This window comes from Triturus cristatus, chromosome 1_2 (assembly GCF_964204655.1).
Source record: "Triturus cristatus chromosome 1_2, aTriCri1.1, whole genome shotgun sequence".
NCBI lineage: Eukaryota > Metazoa > Chordata > Amphibia > Caudata > Salamandridae > Triturus > Triturus cristatus.
Window position 1 is genome coordinate 943153330 of NC_140580.1, and position 20755 is coordinate 943174084.

The following is a 20755-nucleotide window of genomic DNA, read 5'->3' on the forward strand; positions in this document are numbered from 1 at the left end:
GGTCTCCTGGAAATCTGCCATTGAGGGCGCGTAGGCCCAGCTCTTCTAATTTTTCCAACAGTCTTCCCGCTATTTTGGAGCTGCTGCCGCCAGAGGTGTTGTCTTGTTCACATGGTTCCCATGCAAAGGTGTCCTCACAGTATGTGTCACAGTATAATCCAGCTGCTGTGCCTACAGTATGTAGGCACAGCAGCTGGATTATTAAGCATGTTTAAATTAAAGTCCCCACTGATGATAAGGTTGTTGGAATTTTCAGTTTCCAATAGTTTTGTTAATTCTTCCTTCAGTTGCTGTGCTCCCTTATTTTTCTCCTTGGGGTGTAAATAGAGATTTGTTAGGAGTATGTTTTCATTTTTTTGTTCACGGATTGTCAGAAGCAAAGTCAGTATTGCATTTGGGGGAGGTAAGTTGTATGCCAGGGGTTCTGCTGCAAAGAAGGTCTTGAGCGAGCAGTATATTGCTAGGCCTCCCTTCTTGTGGCCGAACGGTGAGCTCTGTGTGGCGGGCAGGAAGTTTAGATTATATCCCGGAATGGTCGGAGGCGAGTCTGTCCATGTTTCTTGTAATATGATGATATCGAATTTGTGCAAGTATGTTATTAGTTCTGCATCCAGGAATTTGTCACCTATGCCGTTAATGTTCCAGGAACAAAAAAAGCAATTTCGCTCACTTATCGCAAACTCATCAATAATCAGAAGGACTGCACACCCACCTTGCGTGAAAAATGGTGGGCTGAACTGGGTGATATGGTTGACCAGGACTGGCAGGAGGCATTGGCGTCCCCGCGAGAGGTGGCAATTCCGTCCCGATTACAACTAGTGCAGCTGAAGATACTGCACAGGATGTACTACACAATAACGCTGCTCCACAAAATTGTCCGGGCCGAGACACCTCTGTGCCTGAGGGGATGTGGGCAAAAGGGCACATTTTACCACATGCTGTGGGATTGTCCCAACATAACACACTATTGGGAAACAGTCATGGCAGCAATCTCCCGGGTCTGTGACTTTGGGGTGCACTCGGATCCGCGGAGGTGCCTGCTCAATATCTGGGAACCAACGGACCTCAATCATGCAGCGCAGGCCTGGGCAACCCTTGGGATTGCACTGGCAAAACGAAATATTGCACAACATTGGGGCACGCCTACTGCCCCCGGCATCAGCACTGGTGTCAGGATCTCGATAAAGCAATGGTGGCAGAAAAGGCGGCATTCATACACAGAGGGTGTCCACATAAGTGGGTGCGGGTGTGGGGCAAATGGAATCTGTTCCACGGCAATATCTGTGCGCCCCCAGCGGAGGACTCAGACACAGAATTAAGCGACTAACCCATACGATCTATCATAAAACCACTTTACTACTTGGGATCGAAGACCTAGAAATTCATAGGTGTTGTGTTGTGGGGTGGGACTACTGTGTGCAATTGCATTACCTGACAAACTAACCTGCAATACGTACAACACGATACTTGCAATTGATGTATGGAATCAGCACTGTTTTGAAATTGTTACAATAAAAATAAAAAATAAAAATTAAAAAATATGTTCAGAAGATGAGGCAAGGACAGGTTCAGATGAGTATTCAGAGAGGTGTGACCTAGGTGAGAGAAGTAAGTTCATAAAGCTAGCAATAGTTACTTAGAGAACATTTATTTGTCTCTCTCAGAAAGCTGCAGTTCTAATGCTTGTCTGTCCTTGTTCAAACGCACCACCAAAAACACAAAAGCCTACTTAGAGAGGCAGGACCTGTATTGCGTACAATCACAAAAAAAATGTCTTTTAACAGGAATTTATCACAAATTGCTCCAATCCACCCTTTTTACCTTGATTTCGGTTTCTCCACGAGGTTCAATTTCATAAGCGCCATCCACGATTAGGACATCGTAAGTAGCAGAGCTGATGTGTATCTTCTGTGCTGCAGGGCAAAAAATGGCTCATCTTGAATTATAGTGATGGTGGAACAAGCACTTCACTGTAACAATACAAGTGAGAAGGATCCACCCACTACTGAACTTATCAGGGACCTGGCGTTGTCATATCTCGATTGATGAAACATCATTGATACTGGAGCACCCAGGAAAGTAATTTACGGCCTGTCAGAGTTTGGCAGACAGGTCACTTCATCACGAACGTGACAGATATATCCCGCTCACTCTATTATAAATGTGATATGGGGATAAAATGCACTTGTAATAAGGCATACAGGATATCCATCAGGTTTGTAGATATGATGTAGAGTGTGTCATCTGACACGCTCTACATCATATCTAGCAATCAGGTGTTGGACAGTGTATAGCTGAGTATGGCAAACTTGAATATGTCTAATCTACCTGTTTATTCTATGTATGCAGTGTGCCCTGATGGACTTTTCAGTGATTTTAAAGATTTTTCCACGTTCAATACATGTTTTCTGTCTTTTGTTTGAAGTCTAGGGTCAACAAACTAGGGTAGATTTTGCATGCATATGATTGTGAGAATCACACTTTAGTTAGGACATTCTGAGGTGAAACATTGCACTGTAATTAGCAGACCATTGAATTAGTTTGGCTTTCTCATGACTAGGTCACTAGTTTCGGTGCTGCAGTATTGTAGCCCTGATAGCTGTGGTGTAAGCATTTTTCCAAAGTCTAATCTCACAGAAGAGATTATATGGATTTGTAAAGGGCTGATGTTTGTTGTAAGAACTGCAGAGTAACCTATGGCCAGAGTTGGCAGTGGGCAGTGCTTAGTTTGAGCTATTGCTTGCTGGTGGAGGCTGCTGGCACAAATGTTTGGGGACCGGCTCTTATTTTTCTCATCAGACACTTCCCGAGAGCAAGGGAGGGAAAAACACACAAACAACAAGTAGGAAGAGAAAGACAGAAAAAGTGTGTTAGAAATGGGGGTCTCTATTCCAGGTTGTTACCCTGTCCAAGTAGGGATCCTTCTTCCTAGTCAGGATAAGGGAGTTACACTTCTAAAATAACTCCTGCTCACTGCCTTGGTAGCTTGGCACGAGCAGTCAGGCTTATCTCAGAGGCAATGTGTAAAGTATTTGCACATAACACACAGTTATATAGTGAAAGCATTACAAAAGGACACCACACCAGTTTTAGATAAATAACCAATATTTATCTGTGTAAAACAAGACCAAAACGATAAAAATCCAATGTACAGTTATCAAGATACAAATATTACAAAAATAGACTTCAGAGACAGTTCAATGAAGTCGATAGCTCAATCTGGGGCTATCACAGTGTCGTGACCAACCAAATCCAACGGTTCAGGCCAGACGCGTCATCGCGGACCAGCTACGGTGTCGGGAAGACACGCAAAACAGTACCTTTAGAAATTTAGGGTATCGGGGACCTCGCGGTGAGCTCCAAGGAGCCGGCGTCAGCAGGCGTTGGTCCGGGAAGTCGGTGCAGTAGTCTTCGGGCCCTTGAAGTCACACCCATTGCAAGTCGATCTCCGTGATATTGAAGTCAGGAGCGCCGTTGTCGGCAGTCGCAGAGGCTGTGGTGTGAAGTGGAGCTTTGCCGCGTGCAGTGCCTTCAGGACGCGGTACAGGCAGCAGCCTGGTGACGGTGGTCCAGCGGCATCGGTAAGACCAGGGCTGCAGTGAGAAGTCGGGCAGTGCGAAGTGGGGCGTGCTCGTCACGGTGCTGGCAGGTCACAGTGAAAGCAGCAGCATCATCGTTGCTGAAGCGCCGTCGTCGGTAGACCCAAGGCTGTGGTGCAAGACGAGGCAATGCAGTGTGCGGGGCCCACAGGTCACGGTGCAAGCAGCGGCGTCGGTTGATGATCTGGATTCGATGTTGCTGGCGTTGGTGTGCCTAGACTGCGGTGTGGGACTGGGTGGTGCATTGTGTAACTTATGAGTGGTGCACCAAACTACGGTGCAGGCAGCAGCATCGATGTCAGCTTGCAGTGGCAGCGTCATTGAGGTCAGGGCAGCATTATGAAGCAAGGTGGTGCGGAGTGCGGTACCCACAGGTCCCTGTGCAAGCAGCAGCTTGGTGGCGGAGGCAGATGCCATCAGTGAGACCAGGGTTGCGGTGCAAAGTGCGGCAGTGCCCTCTGTGGTTCCTTCAGGTCACGAAGCCAGCAGCGGCTGCGTTGACAGCGTTGTGTTGCTTTTTCCCTCCGTGGCAGCTGAAACCCACAGTTCCAGATGCAGGAAACCAGTGGGAGGCAAAGTCTTTGTCCGTTCCTGAGACCTCTTGAACAGGTGGAAAACTCAACCTCAAGCCTTTGGAGATACTCAGAAAAAAGATGTTGCAGAAAGTCCAGTTCAGTCCTTTCACTGCCCAAGACAGAAGCAGCCACAGCAGGCCAACACAACAAAGCACACAGCAAAGTGGTAGCCTTGCCTCACAGCTTGCCCAGCTCTTCTTCCTAGCAGGTTCCTTAATCCCAAAGAGTTCTAAAGTCCTGGGGTCAGGGCCCCAATATTTATACCACATTTCCCTTTGTAGTTGTGCTCCTCTGGCACACATAAACAAGTACTGCCTGGCTCAGGCCAGGTTCACTGCAGGAAGGGAAGACATCTTTGTGAGTGGCAGCCACAGTCCATTTAGGTGCAAGCACCAACTCCTCCCACTACTCTAAATGCAGCCAGGTCTATTCAGCCTGGCTATGTTTCCCCCAGGAAAGGCAGGACACACCTCAACCTTCCCCTTGTGTCTGTCTAGTGTGAATGCATACCCCCAGTTCCTGTCACTCTCAATCCAGACAGTGAATACACAAACAGGCAGAGGCACACAGAATGGTTAAGCAAAAAAATGCTCACCGGTCCTAGGATGCTTGTTTCCAGTCCAGGGAGGAACTGGCTTGGCAATTCGGGTTGGACTGTTCCCATGGGGAACAGGGTCAAAACTGTTTTGCATATGGCTGAGTCTAAACTGGAATGGCATGGGGAGCAAAAAATAATGGATGTAGACCCAGATCTCTGTACTGGGGTGAGTGTATGACATTGGTCAGCATTCTGTCCATCAATTGTTCTTTTTTCATTTGTCACCATTAGTGGGACGGGTATGCCCAGACATGGGTCCCGTGCTCTCCATGCCACTGAAGTCAAGCTAGCCTGACTGATGAAGGATAAAGCCCTAAAACCGGTCCTAGGATGCTTGTTTCCAGTCCACGCCACCCCTGTTTGGACCCAGCCATATGCAAATAAGTCTTGACCCTGCTCTTTATGAGAGCAGTCCAGCCTGAACTACCAGGTCAGATCCTCCCTGTGCCAGAAATAATCATCCTGGGACCTGTTTTGGGGTATTACTCCCTCATCAGTGGCACAGTGAGCATGGGTCCCACGTTTGGGCATACCCTTCCCACTTAGGGCAACAAAAGCAAAAAGAACTAATGAAGGACGGAATGCTGAACAAATCAAACATTCACCTCCAGTCAGAGATCTGGGTTTAATCCATCATTTCTTTTTTGCTCACCACACCACCCCAGTTTGAGCCTGGCTATATGCAAATCCGTCTTGACCTTGCTCCCCATGGGAACAGCCCAGTCCGAACTGCCAGGCCAGGACCTCCCTGGACCGGAAACAAGCATCCTGGAACCCATTTTGGGGCAGAGTGAAGACTTATTTGTATATGGCTGGGTCCAAACTGGAATGGTGGACACTGGATTTAACCCAGATGTGTCATTGGGGTGAACTTTTGATTTGTTCAGCATTCCGTCCATCATCTGTTCTTTTTGCATTTGCCACGCTAAGTAGGAAGGGTATGCCCAGGCATAGGTCCGGTGCTCGATAAACCACTGGATTCACGCTAGTCCCAGGATGCTTGTTTCAGTCCAGGGAGGACCTGGACTGGCAGTTTGGGTTGGACTGTTCCCATGGGGAACAGGATCAAGACTGATTTTGGGTATGGCTGGGTCTATAATGGAAAGGCATGGGTTGCAAAGTAACTATAAATTTAGGCCCAGATCTCTGTACTGGGGTGAATGTATGACATTGTTCAGCATTATGTCCATCAATTGTTCTTTTTGCCTTTCGAAAAGTGGCATTTTCAAACACACAATATAAAAATCATCTTCACTAATGATGTATTTTTAAATTCTGAGCTCAGGAAGCCTAACCTCCATTTCTCTATCTTGTCCTAATGGAAAGTTACAATTGTAAGATGTTACAAGGCAGCTCCCATTATAAGCTATGGGAGAGACATCCTTTTAATAGTAACAAATGAAATGCACAATATTTCAGGACATGCAAAACACCCTACTACATGTCCTACCTTCCACATACACTGCATCCTGCCTATGGGGATACCTTGGGCCTACCTGAGGGGTGGCTTACATGTAAGAAAAGGGAAGGTTAGGTCCTGGCAAGTGGGTGCACTTGCCAAGTCGACATGGCAGTTATAAACTGCACGTAGACACTACAGTGGCAGGTCTGAGACACCTTTAAAAAGATATGTGTGTGGGTGGCACAACCTGTACTGCAGGCACACTAGTTGCATTTGATTTACAGGCCCTTGTCACACACAGTGCACTATACTAGAGACTTACTAGTAAATCAAAGAGGCAAATCATGGAGAACCAATCATACCACAATTCACAGTAGGAGCACTTTCACTTTAACACTGAACAGCAGTGAGAATGTGCGCAGAGACACTAAACCAGCAAAAACAAACTCCACCATACCATCACAAACGGGAGGTCAGAAAGCAAAAAGACAGGGGAAACATGCCAAAAGGTGCCAGGTCCAACACACCGTCACCTAGGGAGAAACCAGTAACTTCCAGGAGTGAGAACAAGCATTTGCAATGCAATAGGTCTCGCATTTGCGAGAGTTTAAGCTATTGGAATTGTAAATGACAATGCCTTTTATTTATCAGTTTTGATAATTAACACATAAATAAAAAGCATTGTCGTTTACAATGCCAATAGCTCAAACTCTTGTAAATGCGAGACCCACTTAATTTGAAAGAGGCTGCCATTGTCCCAGGCTGCTTGGAAAGAGAAAGCATGCATGGCGTGCTGAATGTTGCAGGAAATCATGTCATGCCTGCAGTAGGAGAAACTCATTAAAGAACAAAGGGGTATATTATCAAGCACGGCGTTAAATTTATCGCCGCTTTAGCGGCAGAAAACTGCCATTAAAGTGGCGAAAATGGGCTGGATAATATGCCACAGAGAATTCCAATAGAAGCTCATGTTGACACCAGAACATGGGCTTCTATGGGAATTCTCAAGGGCATATTATCAAGGCCATTATCGCCGCTTTAGCTGCAGTTTTCTGCCGCTAATGTGGCGATAAATTTAAAGCAGTTTTTTGCTAATATGTCCCAGAGTACTTACAGACTAAATAATTCATACTGTGTAACAACAGAAGTGAAAGGGCCAGTCGTCATGGGAGGTTACAAATGAAGACAAGGCAGTACTAAGGAGGGACTAACAAGCATATTACCGAATCAGAACCTAGGATTTACAAAGGACAAAGACAAAAGCCAATGAAAAATGTGGGTGGAGAGAATGTGGGTGGAGAGTGGGTGGAGCTTCAAATCCATACCCAAATACCGCATGCTTCGGAGAGGAGCGCATGCACTGCCCAGGCTCGACCTAAAAGTCAGTGACAATAATACAAATGAGGTTGACTAGAAAAACAGTGTTTGGACTATTCTGGAAATTCTCTCACACTTTTATTAAATAAATAAGAAACCAGACAGGGCTTATTTGGTTGTTTGTGTGAAGTGTAATGACAAAATAAAGGGCAGTCTGTTGAATGTCGTCTATTTGTAAACTATAACGTAAGAATGATCCGCTTTTGCATTCCACCTTGTCAGTTTTTGGTGGGGGTAATTTGTAAAATCTAATGCACATGTACTGTCCCGCTAAGCTGACTATCACAGTCTCTGCCCCTTTTGAACCCACCTGCCACCACCTCAGTGCCGAGTCTGGGGGGTTCAAATCTATAAGATTCCCATGTCCTGCAATGAATGAAACATCACTCATAACATCACTGAACCCTAAATTTACTACTACAGAAAATCTTCCATAGTACTAAGTTCATTCCGCTGGTAAATTTCCACAGAAACGAATTCTTTGAATCAATGTCTTACAATCTAAGCTTGAGGTGTTGTTGGTGACACCTAAGTTTATTAACCATATTCATATAGCGCACAAGAACAATAACTAGTTAGGCATTTTGCAAGTAACTTATGGAATAATATACAGAGCCATAACCTGTAAATTCAGGCTATAATGAGTTAAACTCAGATAAAGAGCTAAGTTTATGAAGGACCGCAAAAGGAATGTTTTCTTTATGCGTAGTTCTGACTGGCACAATCTTGCAGATTCCTAGAGTTCTAAATACCACGTGTTCCTGTTACTTCTTGATGCTCAGTTTGTCGAACTTGAATGACAAGAAAGACGAAACAGGCTCATAATAAAACTTACCTCCCTCCTTATTCATAACACAAACACAAAGCAGCAACACCATATGATATAATACCAACATAATGCAAGTACAAAACGGTCGGATACACAAGATGCGGGACCGATCACGCAACACACCAAAGCCCACAACAGATTACAAACCGCATATACACAACACAAAGAAAATACACATAACAGTAGGAGCTCGCATCCTTTCTCTTCAGTCCGAATCAACAAAAGCTAAGTTCGAGCTTGTGTGAAGTCTTTCATAAATAAGGATTGTACGTCACAGCTTGCTTCCAGAACGAGTTACCCATCGTACTCAATGTTTAATTAAGAGAATCCTTTTCACTTTTTTGCTCAGTTTAAGGGCTCCACTGAGCCTACAAGGCAACTTTTTAGAATAAAACTGGAGTTTATCGAACATTGGTTCTTACGTCCCAACAGACGATGTTAAAACCCTGATTGGCCTTGCGCTCTCTTATTCCACAATCAAATGAAGTTCACCTTGAAAATGGTGAGAATCAGAAAGAAATTAGGTTTTGTAATTGACAGCCTAAATAGATCTAAGAAGGGTCTTTGTGACTGAAACTCCCTGTAAACTTTGCAATTGGTTAGAAAACAAGCCGGAATTCAGGCGCCCTTGCCCGGGACGTGGGCGGAGCCTGCTCTGGCAAAAACTGAAACCGGCGTGCTGTGCTAACGCAGGTCTCCCATGCTGAAGGGAGAGCCCCGCGGTGTTGGCCGGAGTGGAGAGAAGCCCCGGGTCCCAGGAGGGCGCCCGGGTGAAGAGTGTGGCGGCCGAGGCTGCCCACAGCAGCGCGGGGCTCCCAGGAGTGCAGGGAAGCCCGGCAAGAGAAGTGCTGCAGCCACGAGGAGGAGCCCCCCCCCCCAGAAGAGCAGCCCGGTGAGTGAAGAAGGGCTGGGGGGCTCCGTGTGGGCTATTTTTGGTGCAAAGTGTCCTTTTGGCATTCTGAGCGGCCCCGTCTCGCGGAGGGCCGCTCCAACGGGGCTGGCATGTGGTCGGAAGGGGGACAGGAGATGTGCACATCGTATGTGTGGACGTGCGTGTTCACGTGCGCGTACACCGGCTCAAGTCCGCCAAAAGCCTTGCGCGTGCCCATCTCCTGTCCCACTTCCGAGGCAACTCAGCCACAATAGATCTCGCTGGCGACAGCGCTTTTGCAATGTGTTCGCCAGGCGAGACCTAAAAAAGGGCAGGGGGTGTTTCGTAATAGACTAAAGAGGTTTGAGGTGGATTGAAGTTGATGCAGCCTTCATATTCAATGTACTGACATTTAATAGCATCGGCCGCGGGCTTCTGAGCAGAGCTTTGGGAAACGACATACATTCTTTAAAAATTAAGCACTGGCAGTGGGTTGTTTTAATATACAGTACAGTGTCTGTCTCTTGCTGGGATTCTTGCTGTAGCGCCCTATATGTTTGGAATAGCGAAAAGCCACAGAGTTGGTGGTGGTGCGTAATGTTTTTCAACCAGCATGTTTGAAGAGGAAGACTGTAAGACTCACGCAAGCTGGTGGACTCCATGCGAGATGCCGTGTTCACTGTGTCCCCAAACAGACAGTAACGGGGCATCTTGTATCCCACAACGCCAGCAACGCAAGGGCCTGCAGACAAAGATACAACATAGCAGTGGAGACTGTATTTCTGGAGTTGGGAGAAGCAAGAGAGATAAGAAAGAAGAAGAGAGTGACGCAAGAAACACACAAACCCCATCAAGAATCTGTAGTCAAAGTAAGGGTTTTAGTAAACAGTCTCAAGCTACTTACATTAAAGAAACACAGCAAACACAAGACAGTGTGAAGAAGCAGAAAAATGGTTCATTGGATTATTTTTTTACAGCCTTTATTAATGAAAACAAGTACCAAACCAATAACCAGCACCTTCATCCAGGTCTCTGAGGTTAACTGGATTAATGAAAGTTATTTGAGGAATAGTGTTCTGGAGATTCATTGTTGACTTGTCTGTGAGTGATTAGTAGTTAACCTACCAACGAAACTCAAAGACCTGCTTTTCTATTCTAGCAAGTGTGGAAAAGAAATATTCTTCCGGCATAGATACACACTACATACATCCCTGTCTGTTTATTGTAGGAATTTACTCCAGAATCTAACCAACAGAACTGATGAAGTGCATATTTCTAGTGTAGAACACCCACTTTTAGTATAAAAATACAAGGGCCTTGATTCCTTGGTGAGATTCTATGATAAAGTGCTCTTGGAAAATTACGGGTGAGGTGTTACTGATATGGACTAATCCAAGTTTCTACTTCTCAGTTTATGTGTCCACAGCTCAACAGGATGCATTTTGAACTTGGCCAGGTTCTTTCATTTGCCACCCACCTGTGTGAATGCCCGCTCTCATCTGTAGCCTCTCGCTTGGCATATGTGGCACATTGACCTGTCGGACCGCAGCTACCAAGTCCAGTGACATCTTCGCAATCTCGTCTGCATGCTTCACCCCATTTCGTTCAGGTAGCCCACTCACTACCATGTAAGCATCTCCGATAGTTTCTACCTGAAGAAGGACAAATACAACTCCTTCACTGGCAAGTATGTATAGGTAATTCAATATCAGCAAGGCACCAGGTGAGTTTCCAATACATTTCAATTTTAGAATACAGAATATTAAATCAAAGATTCAAAAAATAAAATGTATTGGTCTCGAATGATGAGAGATGATGAAGCAAATAAAATAATAAAATGGTTTATTGCATCTGGAGCATCACCAATACATCTTTCAAGCAACTGCCAAAGGCTATTTAGGTCATTGAACTGGACAGTACAACATTCTATGAGCTAGATATCTTAGACAGGGAAAACATACAACACATTAAAAGTAGATCATAAGGCATCTTCCCCACTTAGGCAACCCAACAAACATTACAGGATAAAATATTGATAGAGTTTCCAGTTTTCAGTTAAAACCAATTATAACTGAAAAAACACCACTAAGGGGAATATTTGCTTTTCAGTATAAACTGGAAAACACTGGATTTTGTGTACTTTTACTATTTAGTCCCCTCTGATGCCAAAGCAGCATAAGTGTAGCCCTTACCTCTAATCCCTTTTTGTAACAGATGCTCCAGCTATGACCCACTCGGGCCACACTAAGCCACCTAGTTTGCCCTTTTTACCATCGCAAAGTCCCTGGACCCCTTGGATTCCCTTGACTTACTTCCACTCCCATTTTGACAGCATGACTCACCTCATATGAATTCAGCTTATTGTTCACTGCACAATGATGTGTAGTGGCTAGCAGGTTCACAGGTGAACTATGAGCAGCACCTCAATCCATGGCAAAAGTCATCCTTCACTTTTTTTTAGGATGGGGCTTTGCTTTCTGAAAGCTCAGATATCAACATTGTTGCAACAAAGATCACTGGCCCACGGAAGCTTCGAAAATCAATGTCCTCTAATTCAGCACTGTACTAAACACAACTCAAAGACATGCCTACACATGAATATCTTCTGCAACCATTCACAGCCCCAGAAAGGATGCCTATGCTGGTTTTGCTATAACTGTGCTGCCTACAGATTAACTCAGAAAATCTACAGGTTAGCATATGAGATGCAGACAGTGCAACTCAGAAACACAAAATTCCTCAGTTTTTCCTACTATGTGCTTGCAGGCAGCACAGTTGTAGTAAAAATATGTGCTTGGGCCCATTCTGGCCCTGCATACCAAAATAAAACATGTTCAGGATCACCAAGTTCAAATTCTGTTCCTACTGACAACTTGTCAAAATGAAGCTTGGAACAGATGGTGATGAAATAAGGCTCACATGTGGACTCTTATAACCACCTGTTGGGGTTGGAGGAACCATTGCACTGAACCACTCCAGGAATTCTATATATGAGCTTACCTTCAATCCTCCTGTCCAGTTCTCGTCTAAGGGTTTGATCATCAAATAGCGTACATGTTGCACTTTGTCTAATACCTCAATGGAGCCTTCCTTCAACACAATCTTGTATTGAAACCTATTTTTATATCCCAACCTTTCTTAGCACACTCTAGAAAATGCCACAGGTTTTTCACTGGCCTTGTGGCTCAATCTTAGTCTTGCTGATGAAACCACACCAACAGATCACCTCTTTTGGCCACATAAACATATCATATCGTAGTTCTGTCCTTACACTCTATACTCATTTGTGTCATGATGACCAAGTAAATATTTGTTTTGCTATATTCTCCCAGGTTTCTATCCACAGCTCTAAATGTTCTAAACACTCTCCAAAGGCAAGTATCTTCTTGTAGCAAAGTATAAGGGGAAACTAGATTTTGTAGGACCAGAATAGTCCATCTACAAGATTGCATTTAAGCATCTCAATTTCATCTTCCGTCTCATCTTCACACTTCCCCACTTGAAGCATTATCATTCTGATATCCTCTCCACCCTCTTTAACATTCTGTATTTTCCCTTTTTTGAAAAACCTTGCACAGTTGCATATTTCCCACAATGTGAATTCCTTTCAAACCAGACGCTGCTTGGAGAAACATGATCAGGGATACCACATCTGAAACAGTTTGTCTTGCTCTATATTTTGTTTTTTTTATCATTATGCCTTTTTGGGAGCTTGCCACTCTCTTCTTACACACAACCTCTCTCCACCATGACTGCTCCTCGTCACGGTTATCCACCCAACCATGTATTCAATTTCTTCTGCAATAGCTTCTTCTAGACCTGCATTCTTGAGAAAAGCCCATTCCATGATCTTAGGACTGTCAGTGTATCTCATCAGTCGTTCTCTAATTAATAAATATGTCAAACCTCCAAAATGATATGTCAAAGCTGAATTTCTCCTGTCTGCCACACAATTCATCGCTCTTTCTTCTTTACCCCGTTCCCTAGTGTAAAACACGTGACTTTCCAGCACTACATTAATTTGTGTCCAAAGTGCTTCTCTATTATTGTAACTGATTTGCTGCACACACGTCTTTCACCACCTTCATCCTCTCCAAATGTCAATTCAGGTGCACTGTTGTACATGTTTCATACTTCAATACCCACATTTTGGAAAATTGTTAATTATTTACAAGCTGGAGAAAATGACTTCTACAGTGGCTATTAAATTTGAGTCAAAATGTCTGTTTCTTCCATGGAAGAACTGGCTCCTCAAATTCTGATGATAATAGGGCTAAGACATGGTTCAGCTGCCAAGGTTTCTAACTGACAACTGCAATAATAACAACACAGCAAACCAGCAGGTAGGTTCATGTAGAAGGAGAACCTGGTAAAAGGCCAGTCTTACACAGTTGACATGTGTCTTTAGATGGCAGAGGTAGTTCAGGATACACTCTTCGAGATAGACACACTACCCGTCTGAATCTTTCCTACAGCCTCCAGCGGCTCCAGAAAAAGTAGGAACTCCAAGCAGTCTCTGCAGGATGTGGAATGTCCTTTGAATAGATGATACTATCACCCCAAGACATTCACAACCTTCAGAGATCAGTGGCACAATAACTAGAAGTTCCCAAAGTATGGCTATGTGCTATGATATTATTAGTCCTATATCTGCTTGTGTGTTTTTAAACTCACTGTGGACACAATACTTTCTCCTCACACATGTGATGGTACGCTCCACAACTGTTCTGACACAGAGGACAGATGAAGTAAGATGACCCTTATACTGGGTTGAAAACCATTTTTCTAAAGGAATACAGCCATGGAATGATATCCCCATAGCCCTTCCACTCCCAGGTACAAAATAACCCTCAAGACCATGTTCTTTGCATAACCTTCCATTTCAGTTAGTACCTCTAATATCAAAGGATCAGAACCTGCCAGTGCTATTACATACAGTGTGTGCCTCTTCAATCAATCAGTACATCTAACCACAGAACCCTTTCCTTCTCAACAGCCTTTTCTCTCCACATATGTGCTTATTATCACATGTAACTGGGTATGCCCCCCAATTTAGGGGAATCTACTAACTGGGCAGTGTGTAACATAGGCGCCAACAGCCCCCATGGTGCGGGGGGGCTGAGCTCCAGAGGGACCCCCTCATCGTAGTACCCTGGCCTGATAGCTCCTGATATAGTCCGTAGGGGGGCCCTTCATGTACCTTGCAGAGAGGGGGCCTCAATGTTTGTTACGCCACGGTAACTGGCATACATGCTGGAAGTATGGATGCTGAGGGTGCTGTAGCACCCCCACAATAATCATGCTGGAGTGAATGAGCAATAAAGACTCCTCTATACTTTGTTTTTATCTTGTTGCTTTGCTGTGCCTAAGATAGTCAAATATCAGGCTATGTCGGACATTTGGCTTCTATCCAAATTGCAGCTTATTCTTTCAGCACAGAGACCGGGCTTTACTTTCACTTTTCTGAGTGCTAAGTTAGAGGAATTTGTAATGTGAACGATCCGAAAATGTTACAGGGGTACATGGAGTGTGAAAGGAAAAGATGTAAGATGTCAGTTTTTAATATCACACAACATCTACATACCTGTAAATTAACTGTACAAATATTTTTAAAAAATAACAGCAGTTAGGAAAGCACAAATACATCACGTGTTTGTAATTCTGAAGTGTGTTGCAAAGATTTTAATAAGATAAAAACCATTAAGACACCTTACCTGGTGATGTGCAAGTGATAATTATTCGCTACAACCCAATTTCCAGGCAGTTTTATCAAGAAAACTGCATGCTGGTGCGAATTTCTTGGCCATTTAAATTGAAAATGCACTCTCTGCAAATAACACTGTCATACTACCCCATGCTTAAGTAATATATTTGTGTCAGTGTGCTCCAAAGTGCACCACCGGCTACATAGTACATACACCCGCACCGCTCTCCTACTGAATGACTCATTTGCTACAATTGTCATTATCTGGTGCTTGGATATTTTACAATACCCATGACTTCAGTGATGTAATATGGATGGCAGCACCCCCACTCTGACAATTGTTCCAGTTCCACCGGCCCACCACACGCAACAGCTCCCTCTTAACCCAGTTCCCAAGAGTTGGGCTGGAAGGTAGCCAAGATGTGGCCTGTGTAGCTATTGTCGGTCTGTGGAGGTTGTAATTCTATCTTCAAAGCAAATAGAGAGAGTGTGTGATCGTCAGAACCCATGTCACAATACCGGGCAAAGATGTGTTGCCTCACAGGGAAGTGGGAGGAAAATGTATGTCTGCTTCATAGGCTAGAATACAAATTCTTCAACAGCCCAGCATACCCGTCCCACTGTACTGTCCTGTGTGACACGGGAATTTATAGCATCGGTGTGAAGTGAATGATAGAAACAGAAGTCAGACTCAAGTGCTAGCAACAAAAAAAAAACATACTGAGAAAGACAGGGTAGACTATCTAAGTTGACCTATATCCCTGCTACAGGCTTTCCCGCCTGAATTAGGATGTAATAAAGTGAAAAGAGAATGGAGGGTGAAGAAAAGTATGGTTAATATAAACCGTTGTCTGATGCAACATTATAATTTCTGCAACAAAGACGTGTTCTAAATAAGAGATTTTTATCATAATCCTTGGGCTCACAGAGGTGCCTTTGTATGAAAACCTGCCTCTGACGTTTTGGCAGCTGGTTCAGTGATTGGAAATTGTAGAACCAGGATGATGTTTGTTTTCAGGGGTACCTATGGGCATTTTGAATGAGATTCAATTAAAAGGGGTTGGTTTAAATGGAGACGCACCTTATATACATTGTAAGAGTCTATTCTGCTGTCGAAGCACACATAAAGGTTATTTAACATCTCCACCACTTGTAAGGGGGTACAGGAGGCGGAAATACTGGTGAACCCCACAATGTCCGAGAAGAAGATTGAAACCTGTAAGAGAGAAAGAAGAAACAGTGTGAATTAAGATCAGATGAAATGACTGATGACATTGGCACAACCAACCCAGCACTCCTTTGGGAAACAACCTAACTGTAAACCATGAACAAGAAACACACTATTAGAAATTGACAGGGTTAATAAAGACAAACAAACAACAGCAACGCACTCACAAGGAAAAAACAATAACCTAGTTTACTAACATCATAAAAAACAACTTTTTTTTTTTCCGGATCTGACCACACTTTGATTCAAGATTCAAATGAAAAGTGCAGACCCCTCATTCAAACCGGCCACCACCACCCCCTGACACAAGCCACCCTCCCTAGCACAAATGAAAACCATGCCCCGTTTCCTCTGGACTTGATATTTCTGATGGATACATCTGCCAGTGGATTCCTCACCTTGTGAATATCCCCTGCGCCAGCATTCCACGGAATGTTTTCCCCAGCTCTCTACGCCAACGTGGACGTCATAATACTTCGGCTACGCTCGCAACTCCGTAAGACGTCACCGGAGCCATAAGAGAGCCACGTCGGCGTGATGACGTCAGTTCCCTTTTTTCCGCGCCGTCGACGCGTTACGGTTTTCCAGTACTCTCCTGCTACTTTGTTGTCTTGCAGTGGGTTACTGTTTCTGGATTTGCCATGTCTTCGACGAGAAAGTCAGGTTTTAAGCCTTGTAGGGAATGTGGAGGCCACATGTCAATTACTGACCCCCACGAAGATTGTCTGTGGTGCCTTTCTTCAGATCATGATGTGGATGACTGCTCCTGCTGTAGAAAGATGAACCCCAAGGCCCTGAAGGAGAGGGAGGCGAAACTCTTCATGGCCAAGGCAAAAAAGGAAAGGAGAGGTAGGAAGAAGGAGAAGTCGAGGCCGGAGTCGTCGACTTCACACTCATCGAAGTCGAAGAAACACAGAAAGAAGAGGAAGCATAGCTTTCGGCGCCGATCGTCGAGGAGTAAGGCTTTGAGGTCGCCTTCACCTCGGCGTCGAAGAAAGGAAGTTATTTCTCCTTCTCCTTCCCCTTCTCGTATGTCTCCAGAGAAGACACCTTCGCCGAAGTTGACTCCGGCGAGGTCCCCGGCGCAGTCACCGGTGCCAGTGGAGTCTCCAGCTTCCGACGGCGTGCCGGATCAGGTTGAAGATCTTTCTCCGGTGCCAGATGAACATGTGGCACCAGTGGAGGACACTTCGGCTCAAGTTCCTGATACTCCACGACCGGATCCAGGGTCAAACCCATACCCGCAATTCCAAACTCCGGGCGCGGATCCAACACATTTCCTCAATGCTATGTATGGGGTTTTTCAAAGGGCTGCCTTCCCATCCGGCGCACCTTATGGTCCCGTGGGTCCAATGGCATACACTTTGGGAGTGCCGCAGCATTATGCTCAGGCTCCTTTTATGCCCTTCTTGCCGATGGCTCCTTCATGGCAGTTCCCGGCGCCGTCTGGAGATCCATCCCGGCTTCGTCTGGATCGTTTGCCTTCGGAGCCTCCCTCGACGCCGATGCCGAGTCCATCTGCACCACGTCCGGCGCCGCCGACTCGTCCGGCGCTGCCGACTCCACGTTCGGTGCCGCCGACTCCACGTTCGGCGCCGCCGATGCCGGGTCCTCGGATCCGTTCTCGGAGAGAGGCCCAGAGGATTTTGGAGGAGGAGCGGTATAGGGAGGAAGTGGAGGAAGGTGAGGTTGGTGAATCAACTGATGAGTTTGAAGGCATTCAGGATGATAGTGGACTTGATACTACTCCAGAATGGGAGCATTCTTCTGCTAGGTCTTCTCCTCCACAAGAGTTGGCCCCTTATCATTCGGTCATCAGAAAGGCTGCAGAGTTGTTGGACTTACAGTTGCCCTCTGCAGAGTATAAACCAAACCTTTTAACTGAAGTTCTACATTCAACATCGTCAATTGTTGAGCCCTTGTTGCCCTTTAATGAGGCTATTTTAGAGCCAGTGATGGATATTTGGCGCAAGCCACTTTCTTCACCTGCAGTATCCAGACAAATGGCAAGGAGGTATAGAGTGGCTCCGGGGGATCCGAGCTTCCTTTCTTCTCACCCCTCACCAGAGAGCCTTGTGGTGCAAGCTTCCTGCTCGAAGCAGTCTTCAGGCGCCTTCCCTCAAGCACCAGCTGATAGGGATTCTAAAAAGATCGAACAAACAGCCAAAAAGGTCTTTTCATCTGGATGCATGGCTCTTAAATCGACTAATGCCACTTGTTTATTGGGGCGCTACGTTCATGCCCTGATGGACTCGATGAAGTTGTTAGCCCCTAAGCTGCCTGAAGAGGAGAAGGCCTCTTTTATGGAGGTTGTTACAGACACTCAAGCTGCTGCAACGCAGGTTATTCAGTCGGGCCTAGACATGGCTGATTCTGTGGCTAGAATTATGGGGTCTTCGATAGCCACTAGGAGGCAAGCTTGGCTTCGTTCTTCCGGCTTCTCTGCTGATGTTCAGGTCACGTTAGTTGACTTGCCTTTTGATGGAGAAAAGCTGTTTGGGGAAAAAGCCGATTCCGCCTTACAGAGGTTTAAAGATAGCAGGGTTACTGCGAAGTCTTTGGGTTTGCAGACTCCGGCTAAGGGATTTGGCTTCAGAAAGTATAGAGGATTTGGGAGGTCTTCATTTTGTACCTTCCGTCAGCCTCAACAACAGCATCAACAGCAGCAGTAGAATCCTCTCTATAGGTCATATAGAGGAAGACAAAGGGGCCGGAGGGGTTCTGGCCGCAACCTATCTTCATCTTCTGACTCCTCTGCTCCCAATGAAGCTTCAGGGAAGCAGCCCTAGATCCCCCATCCTAGATCATGTGAGACCTGTGGGGGGTCGGGTGTCCCACTTTCTGCGAGGTTGGAAATCGGTCACGACAGACCTTTGGGTTTTAAACCTCATAGAGAATGGGTATGCCCTTCCCTTTCAGGAGTTTCCTCCCCCTTACCCTCCTTGCCAAGGTTTTTGCTCAGAGGACCATCTGCTTCTTCTACAAAAGGAGGTTCTCGCATTGCTACAAAAAGGTGCTATAGAGGTGGTTCCAGAGCAGGAAAGGGGTCAGGGATGCTACTCCCGGTATTTCCTGATTCCCAAAAAGGACGGCAGATTGTGTCCAATCCTGGACCTCAGAGTCTTGAATTTTTACCTGAAGCAGGAGAAATTCAAGATGCTGACCCTTGCACAGGTTCTTCAAGCGTTGCAGCAAGGAGACTGGATGGTGTCGATCGACTTGCAGGATGCGTATTTTCACATCCCAATCCTGAAGTCGCACAGGAAGTATCTCCGTTTTACGGTTGGGTCGCAACACTACCAGTTTGCGGTCCTCCCGTTTGGTCTTACTACCGCACCTCGAGTCTTCACGAAGGTGATGGCAGTGGTGGCTGCTCATCTCAGGAGGTCGGGGATTCCAGTTTTCCCCTACCTGGACGACTGGCTTCTAAAAGCAGAGTCCCCAGAGATGGTGCAACATCATTTGCATGTAACATCTCAACTGTTATTCGACTTGGGTTTTTCGATCAATGTGCCCAAATCTCACCTGGTGCCCTCTCAGCGCAACCTGTTCATAGGGGCAGTACTGGACACTACTGTGTGTCGAGCATTTCCTCCTCCTCAAAGAATTCTCGACATTCAGGAAATGGTCCCTTTATTCCACAATGGAGCGGTTGTTCCAGTTCTGAAGGTCCTTCGTCTGCTCGGTCTGTTCGCCTCCTGCATTCTGTTGGTCAACTATGCACGCTGGCACATGAGGGCACTCCAGTGGTGCCTCCGCAGGCAGTGGTATCAGCACAACGGAGATCTCAGGGAGTCGATCAGGATCTCCAGAGAAGCTGCAGCGGATCTGTCTTAGTGGAGCGTGGGGGGCAATCTGTCTCAAGGAAAGCCCTTTCATCTTCCTCCATCTGTGGCCACAGTGATAACGGATGCCTCCACCCTAGGATGGGGTGCTCATCTAGGGGATCTGGAGATCAAGGGTCTTTGGTCTCCAGAGGAAAGATTGTCTCATATCAATCTTCTGGAATGGCTGACGGACAACACTACCGCGATGTGGTATGTCAACAAGCAGGGAGGAGTAGGGTCGTATCGTCTCTGCAGAGAAGCGTTACGGCTCTGGTCCTGGGCTCAGGATCATTGGATTTGCTTGATGGCGAATCATCTGGCCGGGGTTCTGAACATACGTGCGGACAGTCTCAGTCGGCAGTTCTCCGCCGACCACGAGTGGAGGCTTCATCCGGAGGTGGTCCGTCACGTCTTTCGGACGTGGGTGACTCCTCGGATAGACCTATTTGCCACCGGCGAGAACACACATTGCCTGTCATTCTGCAGTCTCCAGTTTCCGTTGCAGGGGACGTTGGGGGACGCGTTTCAGTTGAGTTGGAGCTCACATCTCCTTTACGCGTTTCCTCCCATACCCTCGATTCCTCGGGTTCTGAGGAAAATTCGCCAAAACCGGGCCCAAGTTATTTTGGTCGCTCCGGATTGGCCAAAAAGGGTGTGGTACACAGATCTACTTCACCTTTCATCGCACCCTCCGCTCCGTCTCCCTCTCAGGGCAGACCTCCTCTCGCAATCAGAGGGGCAGGTT

The 20755-nt window shown here is 45.9% G+C and overlaps 1 protein-coding gene across 1 annotated transcript in view; it reads right to left on the reverse strand.

Annotated features, from left to right (window-relative positions):
• LOC146868395 (uncharacterized) overlaps positions 1 to 20755 on the reverse strand; it is a 91366-nt gene that overhangs the window by 23145 nt on the left and 47466 nt on the right. The window contains exons 3-6 of the mRNA XM_085624115.1: positions 16037 to 16171; positions 10729 to 10903; positions 9895 to 9993; positions 1822 to 1913 (exon numbers count right to left, since the gene is read on the reverse strand). Of these exons, the coding sequence (XP_085480241.1) occupies positions 1822 to 1913; positions 9895 to 9993; positions 10729 to 10903; positions 16037 to 16171 (501 nt within the window). The remainder of the gene's footprint in view (positions 1 to 1821; positions 1914 to 9894; positions 9994 to 10728; positions 10904 to 16036; positions 16172 to 20755) is intronic.